The following is an 18,071-nucleotide window of genomic DNA, read 5'->3' on the forward strand; positions in this document are numbered from 1 at the left end:
TTCGTAAATATTTACGAAAAAGTTACGCAAAACTTACGAATTTCGTAAGTGCGTTTCACAAAGGTGTTCGTAACTTTTTTCGTATCTTACGTCAAAATCATACGTTCTCCCGGTAAAAATATACCACTCTCTAACTTGGAGGTAAAAAAGGATGACACTTCTTGGGTGAAAATTGTACGCCGGTCCTATTCCCGGGTCATGTACACAAACTATGAACTTTATTTTGTTCTATCAAAACAACCGTATTATTGATATAAGATCATTTTTTCTATAAAATCCCCCAATTCTTATTAATTATCATGCGTTAAAAAAAACAGTAACAATGCAATTTTCACAGATTTTGTTCAATGCCCAAAGACATACATAATGTTCTTAAAATAGACCATATGTTGGCACAGTCTGCGAATATGCGTACAATTAGTTTCATGACAATGTGTATTTTGCCGGCACCCTCCTCGACTTTCAAAACCCGGTTTTAACCTCAAAACAATCGCTCACAAGGCATAGTCGTTCTCTTATGCTAATTTGTAAATGAGTACGACATCATTTTCTGTTCAAAAGGGCATGCCTGCACACGATTTTAAATTGTTTTCGTAAGTTACGACAGGGTTGATATGGCGTAAAGTTACGCAAGGTTTTTGCGTAACTTACGAACGTTCGTAAGTTACGAAGTTTTTGTGAAACGCTTAGTAATTCGTAAATGTGACTTACGCAAAGTTCGTAAGTTACGAAGCTTTGTGAAACGATACCCAGGTCTCATTCCTGTCTTGTTTGACTCAGTAGAGCCCTGGACTATCACCCCATAGTCCTAGGTCTCATTTCTGTCTTGTTTGACTCAGTAGAGCCTTGGACTATCACTCCATAGGCCCAGGTCTCACTCCTGTCTTGTTTGACTCAGTAGAGCCCTGGACTATCACCCCATATGCCCAGGTCTCACTCCTGTCTTGTTTGACTCAGTAGAGCCCTGGATTATCACCCCATACGCCTAGGTCTCATATCTGTCTTGTTTGACTCAGTAGAGCCTTGGACTATCACCCCATAGGCCCAGGTCTCATTCCTGTCTTGTTTGACTCAGTGGAGCCCTGGATTATCACCCAATAGGCCTAGGTCTCATATCTGTCTTGTTTGGCTCAGTAGAGCCCTGGACTATCACCCCATAGGCCCAGGTCTCATTCCTGTCTTGTTTGACTCAGTAGAGCCCTGGACTATCATCCCATAGGCCAAGATCTCACTCCTGTCTTGTTTGACTCAGTAGAGCCCTGGACTATCACTCCATAGGCCCAGGTCTCATTCATGTCTTGTTTGACTCAGTAGAGCCCTGGACTATCGCTCCATAGGCCTAGGTCTCATTCATGTCTTGTTTGACTCAGTAGAGCCCTGGACTATCGCTCCATAGGCCCAGGTCTCATTTCTGTCTTGACATTCAACAGAAATGTGTGTGTTCATGCAGCAACATTAAAGAGGTGTATCAGACAGCTGTTGCTTTATCAAAAGCAACTGTTCAGTCAACATGTTCTAGATTTTACCTGGACTATATATGTTCAATCTGGGTGACAGATAAATATTCTGGTTTTTTTTTTCAATAAGTTTGTGCTTCATTTTTAACCATTTCCCAGCATGTTCACTGGAAAGAATAACATATTTAAATGAAATTCATTTCTGTGATTGATTCACAACCAATCTCACACTAAGTACAAAGTTATGTGATGATGAAGATCAACATAGTGCCAAAATGGTGTCATAATAATGTCTTCAATCAAAATCCTTGCTGTGTTGGATATATCCATATCACTGTCTGAAGCATTTATGTGACGTTGACAAAAATGGTGTAACAATCATGTCATGCGATCTAGACTGCATCTAAGTGCAGGTCCAGTAAACACCGAGATGATAGGGACACTTTGGTGCCAAATGTTAATTTAAGGAGTTAAAGGGCTTACTGTATGATCTAAGAAAACCAACATTTCATAAAACAAACCTTTTTTACTTTTTTTTGGTGTTGTTGGGTTTTTTTTCCCGAGGATTTATTTAGAAAAGCGTAATAATAATACAGAAACTGTCCTCATGCACAAGGAGACCTATTCGCCATTTGCTTTTATTTACTTAATTAAGACACAACTACACACATACCTTACATACGTTATTACTTAACATATGTATTCCTACATAAACAATTATTAGTTAACTCACACATACATATATTATTTACCTTAAGCTTCAGTTATAACTTGTCAATTATCATATATCATTAATGATCAGGTATACGTTATATACGTTACTATAAGGGAGATAACTGGGTCAGAAATAAAACAAAAAATGTGTCACCCTATCTCTATAAGGGAGATAACTGGGTCAGAAATAAAACAAAAAATGTGTCACCCTATCTCTATAAGGGAGATTATAACATAAGAAACTTTATATATGTCAAAATCAAAGATTGGAATCAAACTTCAACTTCCCAATTCCAAGATGTACCAACTCTTGGCCATTTTGTTTTCCTGATCAGTCTCAAAATTGAATTGAAACAACAGGGTCCAAGGGGAACCTACATGTGAAGTTTGAGAAATATCCTTCCAGTACTTCTTAAGAAATAGCAATAACAAGGATTGTTTATGGTTTGATGACAGACCATTGACGTAGGGTGACTTGAAGATGGTGGGATAAAAAATCAGTAAATAATGAGGATTGTTTACAGATGGATGACGGACCATGGACATGGGGTGATTTGAAGACAGTGGGATAAAAAATGACAAGAAAACATACCTGGAGAGTTTCTTTCAGGTCCTTTAATTCCATTATATCTTCACCCTGTATAAGAAAACATTTCAAGTAATGGAGTAGAATATTTGCTGAATGCAGAATTAGATATGTTTTTGCCCTAGATGTGCCTGTAATACACAGACATCACTGTGGCAAACTATGGCTTCCATAGTCACATTGAATGACAGTGATCTTATTTCTTATAGGTCCCTTGATGTTAGTTGTAAATGAGAAAATCATTACTGACAGACAGGTTTCTATGATATCACATACAGTAAAACTCATTTGTGTCAAACTCGCTTGAATCAAATATATCAGATGAGTCAAATGTTTCTGATTGTACCGATTGTCCCCCTTCTTTATCTTAGTAACCAAATTAAATACAGATGATTTAAACACTGTTGAAACAAATACTGCGGATGTGTTAAATATATTTTGCGGTCCCTTCCTTCTAAATTATACAAAAATTTCCATTTTTGTGTTTTACATTGAGGTATCATGCTGTCTCGGGTTTTGCTGACCTTGACCTGATTGACAGAGTGTGACCAATCAGTCGTAACATTGTTACCAGAGCCTATTGTTAGTTTCTGGCTCTCAGTTGAACATATACAGTTGCACAGGCGAAAGTAAAATGAAGTAAAAGTAAAAGGTGCAAATAACTTAGAATAAAATGTACATTATTTAGTTTACAAACCATAACATCATGACATCGTGTTCTGTTTTGATACACATGGCCAATAAACGATCAATTATGTATCATGCCGAAACATGCACTTTTAAAATACATGTCTGTCATTGATTTATCTATGCCGAAATTTTGAATACATATAAACATATTTTGTTTTGATCTGTAACTGTGCATAATATTGTTTATCAAATAAATGAATAACTGTTATCATGTACAATTCATTTGTGTGTTATCTATGCATTGCTTATTTCAGACCATGTTAGCCGATGATACTCGGGTCAGTAAAATGTCATAATGTCTCCCTATATATAACGACATGGACAAGTCGAACCATCGGATAAGTTAAATATTTTGCTTGGTCCCGTAGACTTTGACTTATAAACAGAGTTTTACTGTATCATAAGACAGATGAGAAAGTCGCTCTATCTTCATTCTAGCACACAAAGACAACAAGTGATTTCAGTCCTGTGTTGATAATGAGAAAGCTGACGTCATACTACACTACTGCCCAGCAAAGTCATTAAAAATCTATTACAAACCCATTACAAAACCATTAAAAACACTGATTCCATTAAAATTGGCCATTATTCCTTGTTTCCATTTTTGGGACAAACCTGGAGTTAAGTAATGTAATGGGCATTATTTTTCTAAATTTCAATTACTTTCCTATTAATATTTTCTTTGTAATGGTCATTAACAAAATAATGGCCATTACTTCATGTTTTGTATTTTTCTTAATGGCCTTTATTCTGTTTGTAATGGCCATTAGAGTGGAGTCATCATAATGTTATGGCCATTACTAACTGTGGATTTTATGTACTTCCATAACATTTTCCATTTAATGGCCACAACAAATTATGATCACAATGTAATGGCAATTATTTATTGGTAACTTCATGTAATGCCCATTACATTTTCCATTTAATGGCCATAACAAATTATGATCACAATGCAATGGCCATTACTTATTGGTACCTTCATGTAATGCCCATTACATTTTCTATTTAATGACCATAACAAATTATGGTCATAATGCAATAGCCATTACTTAATGGTACCTTTATGTAATGCCATTACATTTGTTATTCCGATGTGCAATTCCTCATAAGTAACTTTTTTTTTCTTGTAATGGCCATTACAAATATTACAAATATCATCACATCATATTGTAATATATATGACAATGTTTAATATACTACCATGAATTGTTGACCTTAAATTAATGTATTATTTCAGTATCTTATTTTTCATTATATTGTTATTGTTGAATTCCATGTCTATATAACAATTTTGTTGTTGGCTTAAAGAAGAATAAGGAAACTGTACAGGCTTACTAAACCCCTTCACAATAAAAAAACTTCAAATTTCCTGCCAAATTTTCCCGCCAAATTTTTCCCGCCCAATAACTTCAAGCAGGAGAGTTCCAATACATGGCAGCCATGAGGCTTTTCTCACACATATAAACAACATGTTATTTTACAAATGACGGGAAGTATTTATCTTTAATACCTGGTTCATGATTAATACAAGACTACCAGGAAATGAAATATTCAACTCAGGAAGTATGTCAACCTGTTTATAGGTAAGAATTAGCTTAAAACCAATCACCATGCATGTGACCTAAATTTACATAGTGTACATTATATTCAAACAGCTTTGGCATTTCTTAAATTGTATTGCCTATTCAACCAAATTGTACAAACACACATCATATGTACATTGAGAATTAATGCAATAATGAACATAAATCACTCTTACATGTATCTGAAGAATATTAAAAGGATTTTGGGTCCACATGATTGTGTACTGTGAATATCCATTTTTGAAGCAGTTATCAATTTGAAACAAATGATGGATCACTTTGAATGCAATTTTTAATGGAAGGACTACATGTACAACGATATTGTCAAACATGCATAGTGATACAGTTCATGATGAACTTTGATGAAATTAAGTGGTAAAATGCATTTTCTAAATTTTCTGAATGCGTCTAATGTAATGGTCACATGTAGGTCCATTAATTTTGTATACCTGTATATATATAATGGCCATTACACTTTTGTTTGTAAAAAGGTAATGGCCATTACCATTGTGTTGATCTTTAAACAGTTTTTGTACTTTAAAAGTAATGGTCATTATATTTGTAAAAATTGTGGCCATTAAAGTGTATTTTCTTGTAATGGTCTTTTAGTTTTGTACACCTTTAATGGCCATTACAGAGTATCAGAAAGTAATGACACCGTTAATGGGCATTACAAAAATGGTTTTGCTCCAAACCTAATGGCCATTACATTACACCAAAATGTTTAATGCCCATTACACCATAAGGTTTGATGCCCATTACATTGAAAACTAATTATTGATGGCCCTATTATATTGTAATGGCAATTACTTAGTGAAAACTTTAATGGGTTTGTAATGGGCAATTTGACAGTAGTGATAAGAGTTAATGACTATTAATGTTTTTGTCAAACCATTAAAATCCTTAAAATGCATTTAAATTTTATTGTTTTTTTTCCAGACCCATTAATTTTGTACCTTTAATAGTCATTAATGTTAAATCAAAAGCCATTATTAAAATAATTAATGATCATTATAAATGTTTTGTTAATAGCCATTAAAATGTATTAATTAAGTACTATGAACTAATTGATTTGTTTCAACCCTTTGATGATCATTAAAATTGAAAACTGTCACATTTAAAGACTATCAAACTTGTATTAAAATTTTCAATTAATAGCAATTAAAGGTACAAAATTAATAGCATGATTGATGGTTTTATGATGGGAAATTTTAATGGGGTTTTTAATGGCCGTTTTAAGGGCTTGGGTATGCAGTAGTGCTAGCTACTGAATATTGATAAATTGTACATACATCGTTCTGTGTGTCCCAAACATTCATCGTATCAATGTGAGTTAGGCAGTACAAGTCTTTCCTCCGTTCCCCACACCAGCCAATCTTCGCCTGTAACAAATAGTGGTGATACTGATAAATAACTGATTGATACCAAATAATGGCTAATAGACAAGAAGTGTTAACAATCAAGATAACAAAAAGAAGGTCCTATTCTTTGGTCCTATTTTTTTACCTTTCCAAGTTTTTTAAATCTAGACACGTAATTTTGAAGTTCTGTCAGCTTTTTCAACATATGTAAGAGTATATATTCACAATCATGTTTAGTAAACAAGAGGCCCAGAGGGCCTGTATCGCTCACCTGGATTTCATGAGATATGAAACAAGAATGATGATTAAGTGTATTTGTCACTGGTATTGCTATGTCAATATATCATAGGCATTTTATATGGGTACGTTAGGATTTGATGTCAAAAAATGCATTAATCCATGAAATAAAATTAACTTTTGGCACAACCCCATAGGGATGCTACCACACAAATGTGAGTGATATCCATTGCTTAGTTTCAGAAAAGAAGTTGTTTAAACCAATTGACCCCTTTTGACCCCGCCTTCTGCACCCCGGGGGGAGTGGGGGTCAGTTCCTTCCTTCATAAAATTTTGAATCCCTACCCAAAAGGATGCTACCAGGTAAATATGAGCGATATCTCTTGCTTAGTTTCAGAGAAGAAGTTGTTCATATCAATTCAGCCAAATTGACACCTCTTGGCCCCGCCCCTCAGGCCCCCGGGGGGTCAGCCTCACCATTTGTACAATTTTGAATGCCCACCCAATAGTGATGCTACCAGGCAAATATGAGCAATATCCATTGCTTGGTTTCAGAGAAGAAGTCGCTAATATCAATATAGCCCAATTGACCACATTTGGCCCCGCTTCTCAGGCCCCCGGGGGGTCAGCTCCATCATTTGTACAATTTTTAATCCCCACCCCATAATGATGCTACCAGGCAAATATGAGCGATATCCATTGCTTGGTTTCAGAGAAGAAGTCGTTTATATTAAGAGAGCCAAATTGACCCCTTTTGGCCCCACCCCTCAGACCCCTTGGGGGTCAGCCCCACCATTTGTACAATTTTGAATCCCCACTCCATAGGGATGCTACCAGGTAAATATGAGTGATATCCATTGCTTAGTTTCAGAGCAGAAGTCGTTTATATCAATTCTGTAAAACTGACCCCTTTTGGCCCCGCCCCTCAGACCCCAGGGGGTCAGCCCCGTCATTTGTACAGTTTCAAATTCCTACCCCAAGGTGATGCTACCAGTAAAATATGAGAGATGTCCATTGTTTGGTTCCAGAGAAGAAGTCAATTATATGAATATAGCCCGATTGACCACATTTGGCCCCGCCCCTCAGGCCCCTGGGGGGTCAGTCCCATCATTTGTACAATTTTAAATCCCAACCCCATAGTGATGCTACCAGGCAAATATGAGTGACAGGCATTGCTCAGTTTCAGAGAAGAAGTCGTTTATATCAATAGCGCAAAAATGACCCCTTTTGGCCCCGCCCCAGAGGCCCCCAGGGGGTCAGCCCCATCATTTGTACAATTCTGAGTCCCCTACCCATAGGGATGCTTCTGACCAAATTTGGTCAAATTCTGATGTGTGGTTATGAAGAAGAAGTCAATTGTTGACGGACGGACGGACAGACGACGGATGAGGGACGACAGACGGACGGACGGACGGACGACGGACGCAACGGTATGGCATAAGCTCACCTTGGTCCTTCGGATCAGGTGAGCTAATAAGAAAACAATGAACAGAACTGTAATTAGAGCTATCATGACTTAGCAGAAGGCTTTCAACATCAGCTGGTTTGTGCTTCTCATCAAGCTGAGAAACGGGTTAGCCCGTGCAGTTGTGGTCGTGACTAGGACAAGACGCATTACTCTAATTGCTCTGGATGGCATGGGACAGGCCTCCCATATGTTGTTCAGTGAGGTAGTCACCAACTACTGCAATGAGACCCTACCTCAAAATGATCCTGGCTTTTCATAAGGCGATAAACCCAGCACACAAACAAACAACTAAACAAATTAAAAATGAAGAAGTCCTTATTTTAATATGATTACTGCTAATGGATGAAAGAAATTAACAGCATACATACAGAACATCAGCTTAAAGTCAAAATGGTTACTTTATCCTGTGTTTGGGATGTTAACTTGTGACCTTGACCATTTTACAGAGAGTATGACAAGGATCAGACTAGTGTTGGGAATGTTAACTTGTGACCTTGACCATTTTACAGAGAGTATAACAAGAATCAGACCAGTTTTGGGGATGTTAACTTGTGACCTTGACCATTCTACAGAGAGTATGACAGATGTTAACTTGTGACCTTGACCATTCTACAGAGTATGACAAGAATCAGACTAGTGTTGGGGATGTTAACTTGTGACCTTGACCATTCTACAGAGTATGACAAGGATCAGACTAGTGTTGGGGCGTTAACCTGTGACCTTGACCATTCTATAGAGAGCATGACAAGAATCAGACTAGTGTTTGGGCGTTAACCTGTGACCTTGACCATTCTATAGAGAGCATGACAAGAATCAGACTAGTGTTTGGTGTTAACCTGTGACCTTGACCATTCTACAGATCTAGAGTATGACAAGGTTCAGGCTACTGTACTGACCACAGATGACTCAGAGTTGAGAGTCAGTTTTAGGGCATCGTCCTCTGTATTTTCACCAAGATCAAACACACACACAAGTCCATCTGTAGATCCGGTAGCCACACGGTCAGGATCATCGGGGTGAAAACAAACCTGGTACAGGTAAACATATATAAACATCAACTATAGGTAAATGTACATAAACATCAACTACAGGTAAATATATATAAACATCGACTACAGGTAAATATACATAAACATCAACTACAGGTAAATACATATAAACATCAACTACAGGTAAATATATATAAACATCAACAACAGGTAACTATATATAAACATCAACTACAGGTAACTATATATAAACATCAACTACAGGTTAATATACATAAACATCAACTACAGGTAAATACATATAAACATCAATTACAGGTAAATATACATAAACATCAACTACAGGTAAATATACATAAACATCAACTACAGGTAAATATATATAAACATCAACTACAGGTAAATATATATAAACATCGACTACAGGTAAATATATATAAACATCAACTACAGGTTAATATACATAAACATCAACTACAGGTAAATATACATAATCATCAACTACAGGTAAATATATATAAACATCGACTACAGGTAAATATACATAAACATCAACTACAGGTAAATACATACAAACATCAACTACAGGTAAATATAAATGTATAGATACAGGTACAGTGTATAACGAGTCCAGTAAATATTTTGCTACAGAAGATTAAAGCATTCCCCCATTACTGGTTATCCTTGGCTGTGAGAGACTTAGATCAACTATTTAATGAGTAGTTTTATGTTGACAGTAAAAAGTGCTAGATAAAAGATAAAGTGTGATAAGAAGAGTTTACCTGTGTGATATCGTCCTGGTGAGACTCATTGTAGGCCCCCATTAGACTACCCTGCCTTCTGTCCCTACAACAGTAGATAAAGTTCATGAATATTTGGGGATTATATATATCAGAAAATTTTGTCAAATAAGTTTTACCAGAAATTATTTTATCAAGATTTTAATACCGTACTTAAGGATATTTTGGATGTGGTTATATTTTGGTTTATTTGGTGCCTGGTGTGAATGAGCCAAAATTAAACACACCAAAATTACACAAAAAAAATTATCGGAACAATATCTGGATTATAGCAAAAATCTTTCCGTTCATTAAAGCTGACAGTGCAAGTTAAAAAGCATCAAATTGAGATTTAACAAAAATAATACATGTACAGATTTCCAAAAATCGTTTCCGAGACAATCCCCAGTTATGGTAGTGTCGTATCTAAGGACGGGCAGACATTTTTCTTTTTTGTTATGCGTGGATACAACCAAGGCGCCGCTGCTTTAAAAAGAACGTGCTTCGTCACACTCGCATTCATTCTAACCTCAGGTGTTCACGGTGACACACCTGTATCACCTACACTATATCTGTACACCACGTGACCTACAACTGTATTCGCGAACGACACCAAACAGAAGCACTTACCTGTAACCTGAGCAGAAAGATGGTCAGTGTCTCTCAATTATCTTTCAAATCTTGTTGAAAATAAAGTCTCCAAATAAATGCTGGAAAATGCATAACGAATTAATCCCAAATACTCTATCCATCTTCTCACGTGTTTTTCGTGGGTGCAGCCATTTTCATAGGAAGTAAACAGTCCGAGGAGTTCCGATTTTTACTCGCATCTACACTAGCACTCCTCGGATGTATTCCTATTGTCTACACTACACTAGGGCTGTTGTTGTGCAGTAGTGCGGTTTTATCATGCTTTAATTGCGTTATGACACGTGCACAAATAATACGAAGACACAGAAAATATTTCGATGGAAACTATGGATATAATGATGTAACAGTTGTAAAGTTGTTCTTGCTGCATATCCCACAGGAAAGACTCAGGTAGGAATTTACTCATATTTACTCTGTTTATAATTTCATTAGGTGCATGTTTTGTTGAGGCCCAAACATTTTATATAGTCAATACTTTCTTTTCTTTCTTTTATTGTAAAATAAAATGTGTATGTATATATAAAGTTACCTCTTCAAATTCCATATTCAAGTTACGTAATTGCGTGCAATGTGAACAAAAACTCATTGGCGTGTGTATGTGGAACGTATACTATGTATAATGGAGAGATGTGTGGCTATGCGCATGTATCGATAGACTGATACTTGTCTCAATGAACGCACACGCTTTTATAGCGGCTCGTATCCACTCATAACAAAAAAGAAAAATGTCTGCCCATCCTTAGATACGACACTACCATAATTGGGGGATGTCTCGGAAACGATTTTTGGAAATCTGTACATGTATAATTTTTTGTTTAATCTCAATTGAAAGGCTTTTTAACTTGCACTGTTAGCTTTAACTATATACCCATTACTAGCTTCCACGATCTGTGTTGATGCGTGTTGGAATATTATTTTTTGATAAAAACGCATCAATAAAGGTATGTTTTCATTTAAATGTGTTATAAATTTCATTCATGTTATTTTCATATTGATTGTTGTATTGTAACAGAGCGCATGATTAATTTAATTTAAATCACTGCCTCCGCTAGGGATCGAACCCGGGACCTCTGGCTTACTAGTATTACGCTCAACCGATCGAGCTAAAGAGAAGATCTCTCTAGCCGAGTGGTATATTGCGGCTAGTATTTACCAGGGTTACATACTCCCCCTCCAGGAAAGACCTCGTCCTCGAGTTTCCAGGAGTAACAGCGATGCTTGTGGAACAATCCTGAGTTTTTTCCTCGGGTCCCTACATTGGCGCCAATGTAACAGAGCGCATGATTAATTAAATTTAAATCACTGGCTCCGCTAGGGATTGAACCCGGGACCTCTGGCTTACTAGTCTTACGCTCAACCGATCGAGCTAAAGAGAAGATCTCTCTAGCCGAGCAGTATATTGCGGCCAGTATTTACCAGGGTTACAGTATTAGCTGTGTTCAAGGACAAGTCGCATCTTGATCGATCGATTAACCTGTGTAACTTACAAAGCGAAGACTGTTTTCCTGTGCAACCAGGTGAGACGAAATACAAAAGGCTTATACTGATGTGTTCTCAGAAAATACCTATTTAAACAAAGGCTATATCTCAGGTAGGTGATCGAATCCTGTCACTTCGCCACAGAGCTTTGAATCCCTTTGTACATGTCCACACGACATGGCTTCTAAATACGTAGACTTTCGTAGCATAATGAACAAACATATCAATTACATAACTACAGGTAAGTGCCAAAATTTAACACATATGATGGTAAACACCAAAATTTGATGCACCAATATCTAACCACCCTATTTTGAGCAAAAAACGCCAAATTTTGGCAACGTGAAAATATCCCAAAGTACAGTATTGTTGTTAAACTGTGATTAGCCTAATCACCTTTTGAACAACCGGGCCCAGGTTGACCTCATCATGGCATATTTAACAACTGTATTTTAAATGGATTACATAATGCGGAGGTAATTCAGTTGAATGAAAGATTTGGAAACAAAAGTTTCCTATAGTTTTCATATCAGTTTGACACAAATATACACTAGAAATAGAATCTATTGCCTATAGATATTCATGATTAATTATCTTGATACTCTGTAACTTCAACAACTCAATATTGGCTTCCCCTCGACGTTGAGAAAATCAGCCCTCAACTGAGATTTTAATATCCTTACTTACCAAAAAATAATGTGAGTGTCAGAATTCTTATTCTTAGACTCTGTGCCTGCACATACAACACGGTCATTAGAGTTGACATCAAAACTGGTGAAAATATTGTTGGTTTCATCAAAGCCTGAAAACGATAGAATTGAATTCTTGTAATTATGAATCCACCATAGATATCTAATCACCTCTTTGTCCACAGAATAATGTATAATGAATCAATTTAGAATTTACCAAAATTTATCTAAATAAACTTTCTCATAATCAAATCTTTTCTTTGTTTATATTTTTGTTTAATATTTTGTCATATGGAGAAATCCCCAAATAGAAGAAATGAGAGGAAAGAAAGAGAAGGAAAGACAGAAATGGACGATAGCAGGAAAAGAAGAGATACAGCAGCAAGTGTTGCAAACCATGCAGCTGGTCAAGTTTTTATTCCTGACTACACATGTGACTGGTCAAGTTTGTATTCCTTATTATACATATGACTGATCAAGTTTTTATTCCTGACTATACATATGACTGGTCAAGTTTTTATTCCTGACTATACATATGACTGGTCAAGTTTTTATTCCTTACTATACATATGACTGGTCAAGTTTTTATTCCTTACTACACATGTGACTGGTCAAGTTTTTATTCCTGACTATACATATGACTGGTCAAGTTTTTATTCCTTACTATACATATGACTGGTCAAGTTTTTATTCCTTACTACACATGTGACTGGTCAAGTTTTTACTTCTTACTTAGTAATGTCCCCTATAGCTAGGTGAAAGACATGGATGAAATACCCCTGACAAGCGAAGTGTGGCTGGGGATATTTTTGTCAGAATCAGATTTCAGTAGTATGAAACACTGTAATTTTTAAAGATACATTTTGGATACTTTGTATACATATGCATAAAGAATTAGTTTTGGTACTCCCTTTGATTAAATTCTGCTCCTAGAACCTACCTTCTAGAATCTGTACTGGATCCTTCATATTTGTCCTACTGTCCCAGCATCTAGAGCAAACAATGTACACGGTATGTGGTACTAGTTTATACAGTACATTTAACACATTATTACTAAACAAAAACTGAAACAATGTACACAGTATGTGGTACCAGTTTATACTACATTAAACACATTATTACTAAACAAAAAATGAAACAATGAACATGGTATGTGGTACTAGTTTATACTACATTTAACACATTATTACTAAACAAAAAATCTAATGTTTATTGTTAAATAATTGCACTATTTATTTTTGTTAGTAATTATGGAGGGGTCCTAATGTGATCAGACACACGACACTGTACCTTATCACATCTGTTCAAGGTAAGAAACCAGTGGTCACCACGGTTAAGGTGTGTATGATACTATTGTCCCATCTAACCAGTTATCCCTCAATAGCAGCTACATCAAGACATCAAATGTCAAGAGCTATAAATGGTTAATGTTAATATCGATCATGACAGGACTTGTGTCCCTCCATCCTACACTTACTTGTCTTATCAAAGGAGGAGGTGTACAGGAGGTGGTTCTCGGTCACAATGAGTTAGGTCGATCAGGACAGGACTGGTGTCCCTCCATCCTACACTTACTTGTCTTATCAAAGGAGGAGGTGTACAGGAGGTGGTGCTCAGTCACAATGAGTTAAGGTCGATCAGGACAGGACTGGTGTCCCTCCACCCGACACTTACTTGTCTTATTAATGGAGGAGGTGTACAGGAGGTGGTGCTCAGTCACAATGAGTTAAGGTCGATCATGAAAGGACTTGTGTCCCTCCATCCTACACTTACTTGATTGTCTTATCAAAGGAGGAGGTGTACAGGAGGTGGTGCTCAGTCACAATGAGTTAAGGTCGATCAGGACAGGACTCGTGTCCCTCCACCCGACACTTACTTGTCTTATCAAAGGAGGAGGTGTACAGGAGGTGGTTCTCAGTCACAATGAGTTAAGGTCGATCAGGACAGGACTGGTGTCCCTCCACCCGACACTTACTTGTCTTATTAATGGAGGAGGTGGGGTGGTTCTCAGTCACAATGAGTTAAGGTTGATCATGAAAGGACTTGTGTCCCTCCACCAGACACTTACTTGTCTTATCAAAGGAGGAGGTGTACAGGAGGTGGTGCTCAGTCACAATGAGTTAAGGTTGATCAGGACAGGACTGGTGTCCCTCCACCCGACACTTACTTGTCTTATTAATGGAGGAGGTGTACAGGAGGTGGTGCTCAGTCACAATGAGTTAAGGTCGATCATGAAAGGACTTGTGTCCCTCCATCCTACACTTACTTGATTGTCTTATCAAAGGAGGAGGTGTACAGGAGGTGGTGCTCAGTCACAATGAGTTAAGGTCGATCAGGACAGGACTCGTGTCCCTCCACCCGACACTTACTTGTCTTATCAAAGGAGGAGGTGTACAGGAGGTGGTTCTCAGTCACAATGAGTTAAGGTCGATCAGGACAGGACTGGTGTCCCTCCACCCGACACTTACTTGTCTTATTAATGGAGGAGGTGGGGTGGTTCTCAGTCACAATGAGTTAAGGTTGATCATGAAAGGACTTGTGTCCCTCCACCAGACACTTACTTGTCTTATTAATGGAGGAGGTGTACAGGAGGTGGTGCTCAGTCACAATGAGTTAAGGTCGATCATGAAAGGACTGGTGTCCCTCCACCAGACACTTACTTGTCTTATTAATGGAGGAGGTGGGGTGGTGCTCTGTCACAATGAGTTAAGGTCGATCATGACAGGACTGATGTCCTACCACCCTATACTTACTTGATTGTCTTATCAAAGGAGGAGGTGTACAGGAGGTGGTGCACACTCTTCCCAAACTGTATCCCAGATATCACATCTGTATGGGCTGTACAAGGAGAGACATTAACAAGCTGGTAAAATAAGCTACATTTCCAGGTACCACACAGCTACCATTATCAAATGTGAATGCAATGATTATGCTGAAAACAGACACATGGTGACTGTTCAAGAAACTACATTTTGATTACTTGGATATGAATGTAAAAAAGAGAAGTTCTCACCAGTGACGTGCTGAGTACCCTTCAATGTACCACTACCATAGTTAAACAGCCTGACGGTGTGGTTACTACTGGTAGCAGCCAAAAGTTTTTCTGTGGAATCACTGTAACAAAAGATTTCCTTAGTTTGACTTGGTTTTATATTGTTTAATGTCTATCATCAGCTATGGTCTTTTTAAGGACTGAATAAGGTTATGTTGAGGTGTATGGGGGTATAAACCTCAATAGGTCTTGAGGCAAATTTTATGAACTGCAAAGCAGTTCATTAAGGAATGGCCTCCCCAGTGTGTGAGATGCATATATGAGTGCATGTATGTTTTGGGAGACTGTGGTATGTTCACATTTGTCTCCTTGGGATCAAGTGAAACTGGAGCTGAATTTAAAATGCTGAAGCAATACCTTTTATATACAATGTACTTTTATATCTATGTCGAAGTAAATGGAAAGAAAGGTCAATATTAATTTCTTGACACTTAAGTCCAAAAATATGTAAAGGAAAAGATGAAAATATGAACATATTATGAATTTTATGAGAAGCTAAATGTTATGTTGACATTAACTTTGACCATCACCATTAAACAATCACCTGTGTTGTACAGCAAGACCCAATACATAGATGTCTTTTTGAGATAACTCGGACAATCTCGCTAACTTCAGTTGTGATAATAGCTCTGACAGCTCTGATGTATCTGCCATATTGTCTGTCTCTGTCACCTGACAGAAGTGGTACAGACTACTGTTTTATCGCCTTCCTGATGCGGCTCGAATGCAGAAATTTAGTGAAGCTCAGAGCTGGAGTGGTTCGAACAGCTGAAGTGGGATGGGCACGGTTTCCTGAAGCACCTGACACGACCAAGACAAAGTACCCCAACGAGGCTACATGTACATGTAGCTGTGTGTCATAACCGCATCTGCATTCCAAATCGTTCATAAAGAAAAGAAATTAATATCAAGGCAAATAAATTCAATGAATATGATAACCCTATCAATGGAATCAATTGTGTTCAGTACACTCATTATTAATGATCGAGTAAGACTTAATATGTTATACTACATTTTTGTCATAATCATAGATTTCTGGCGCATTAAGACGATGATGTGTATTTACCTTATTTTCTTTTTTGATACCTTTGGTCATAATCGATCTTTGACAAATGAGCGTGACAACACCTTCATTATACCCAAATATATATGATGTTATAATCGACCATTGACTAAATATATTATTTAGTTATGATACAGCTGATATCAGGTTGACATCAAATGTTTTTATAGACGTCAAGCTAGGACACTGGGCAGTAGGACACAAACTGGTTTGATCATGAGGTGGATGTTACCTTGTTTACGGATACAGACAACTCAAACAAATATTTCCACATCAATCATAATCAAACTCACGAGAAACCTGTGACTTTTTAACTATATCATTAGACAGTAACCCAATTCATACCTTGTTGATTTTTTGCCTTCCACACGTGCGAGATCAAAACAATTTCAAACCGGAAGTGAACCTTGGTACCGACTAAATTCCGGATTATTTTATGAATGTCTGTAAATTAACTTCGCTGATATCTAGCTTATAAACATATTGTAGAGTTCTCCTTTATCATTTGTGTGTTTGTGTAAGACAAAGATGTGGATACTGTATTTTGTTTTTATCTTAGGGCATTTTTTTTAGATTTATACTTTTTTTCTTGCTTTAAATATTTTACATCGTATACATATATACTAGTACTTTCACACATGCCCACTCTCAATTAAACTACTATATTTTCCTGACTGGATTATTATGACATCAATATCATCATCATCAGTAATCTGAAGATATCCGATGTTTTATCAGCCTTTTAAAAATCTTGATATGCAGCAGCAGCAGCTGACAATTCACTTTAGGTCATGGTCTGGTGTGAAATGGTCCATGCAAGCATGTGGGTCTGCACACTTAATATGGATAGTCTTCATGAGTCAGTCACTGAATACCACCTTTTGTCAGGGTTATGTCTGGTCTTTAACCAATCACTTTTCCGATACATGATGATATATTGTCTCATGAATCCTAGTGTCCTGTTTGCGTTATTAGTGATAGTCAGTAGGTGATTGTTCCGTTTCTAGAGTGTAAATTGTCCAGGTGTTTGATATGTAAAGAATGTTGCTTTTTTTAAAAAAAAATGTCTTGGGGATGTTAATGAAGTTCAAATAATTTTGACTTTCTATCCACTTTAATATACTGTAGGTAGCGTGTTTGCTCAATTTTGAATTTCAAAATAGTAAGGAATTCTGACTCATCTGCTACCTAGAGTACTGATAGAATCCTTTGGACTAATCTTAATGATGAAATATTTTTAGCATTAAACATCATTAATTCATGATTACCATAG

General features: G+C 36.9%; 1 protein-coding gene across 1 annotated transcript in view; it reads right to left on the reverse strand.

Moving 5' to 3' along the window:
• The window catches only part of LOC117337844 (WD repeat-containing protein 89-like), a 61,716-nt gene extending 44,444 nt beyond the window's left edge, over positions 1-17,272 (reverse strand). Inside the window, exons 1-10 of the mRNA XM_033898970.1 lie at positions 17,144-17,272; positions 16,280-16,604; positions 15,697-15,797; positions 15,437-15,521; positions 13,624-13,673; positions 12,682-12,796; positions 9,868-9,931; positions 8,993-9,124; positions 6,323-6,412; positions 2,764-2,808 (exon numbers count right to left, since the gene is read on the reverse strand). Coding sequence (XP_033754861.1) covers positions 2,764-2,808; positions 6,323-6,412; positions 8,993-9,124; positions 9,868-9,931; positions 12,682-12,796; positions 13,624-13,673; positions 15,437-15,521; positions 15,697-15,797; positions 16,280-16,389 — 792 coding nt within the window. The 5' untranslated portion in view covers positions 16,390-16,604; positions 17,144-17,272. The remainder of the gene's footprint in view (positions 1-2,763; positions 2,809-6,322; positions 6,413-8,992; positions 9,125-9,867; positions 9,932-12,681; positions 12,797-13,623; positions 13,674-15,436; positions 15,522-15,696; positions 15,798-16,279; positions 16,605-17,143) is intronic.
• Positions 17,273-18,071: the final 799 nt, after the last annotated feature.

The sequence above is a fragment of the Pecten maximus genome, chromosome 11 (genome assembly GCF_902652985.1).
Source record: "Pecten maximus chromosome 11, xPecMax1.1, whole genome shotgun sequence".
NCBI classification, from domain to species: domain Eukaryota; kingdom Metazoa; phylum Mollusca; class Bivalvia; order Pectinida; family Pectinidae; genus Pecten; species Pecten maximus.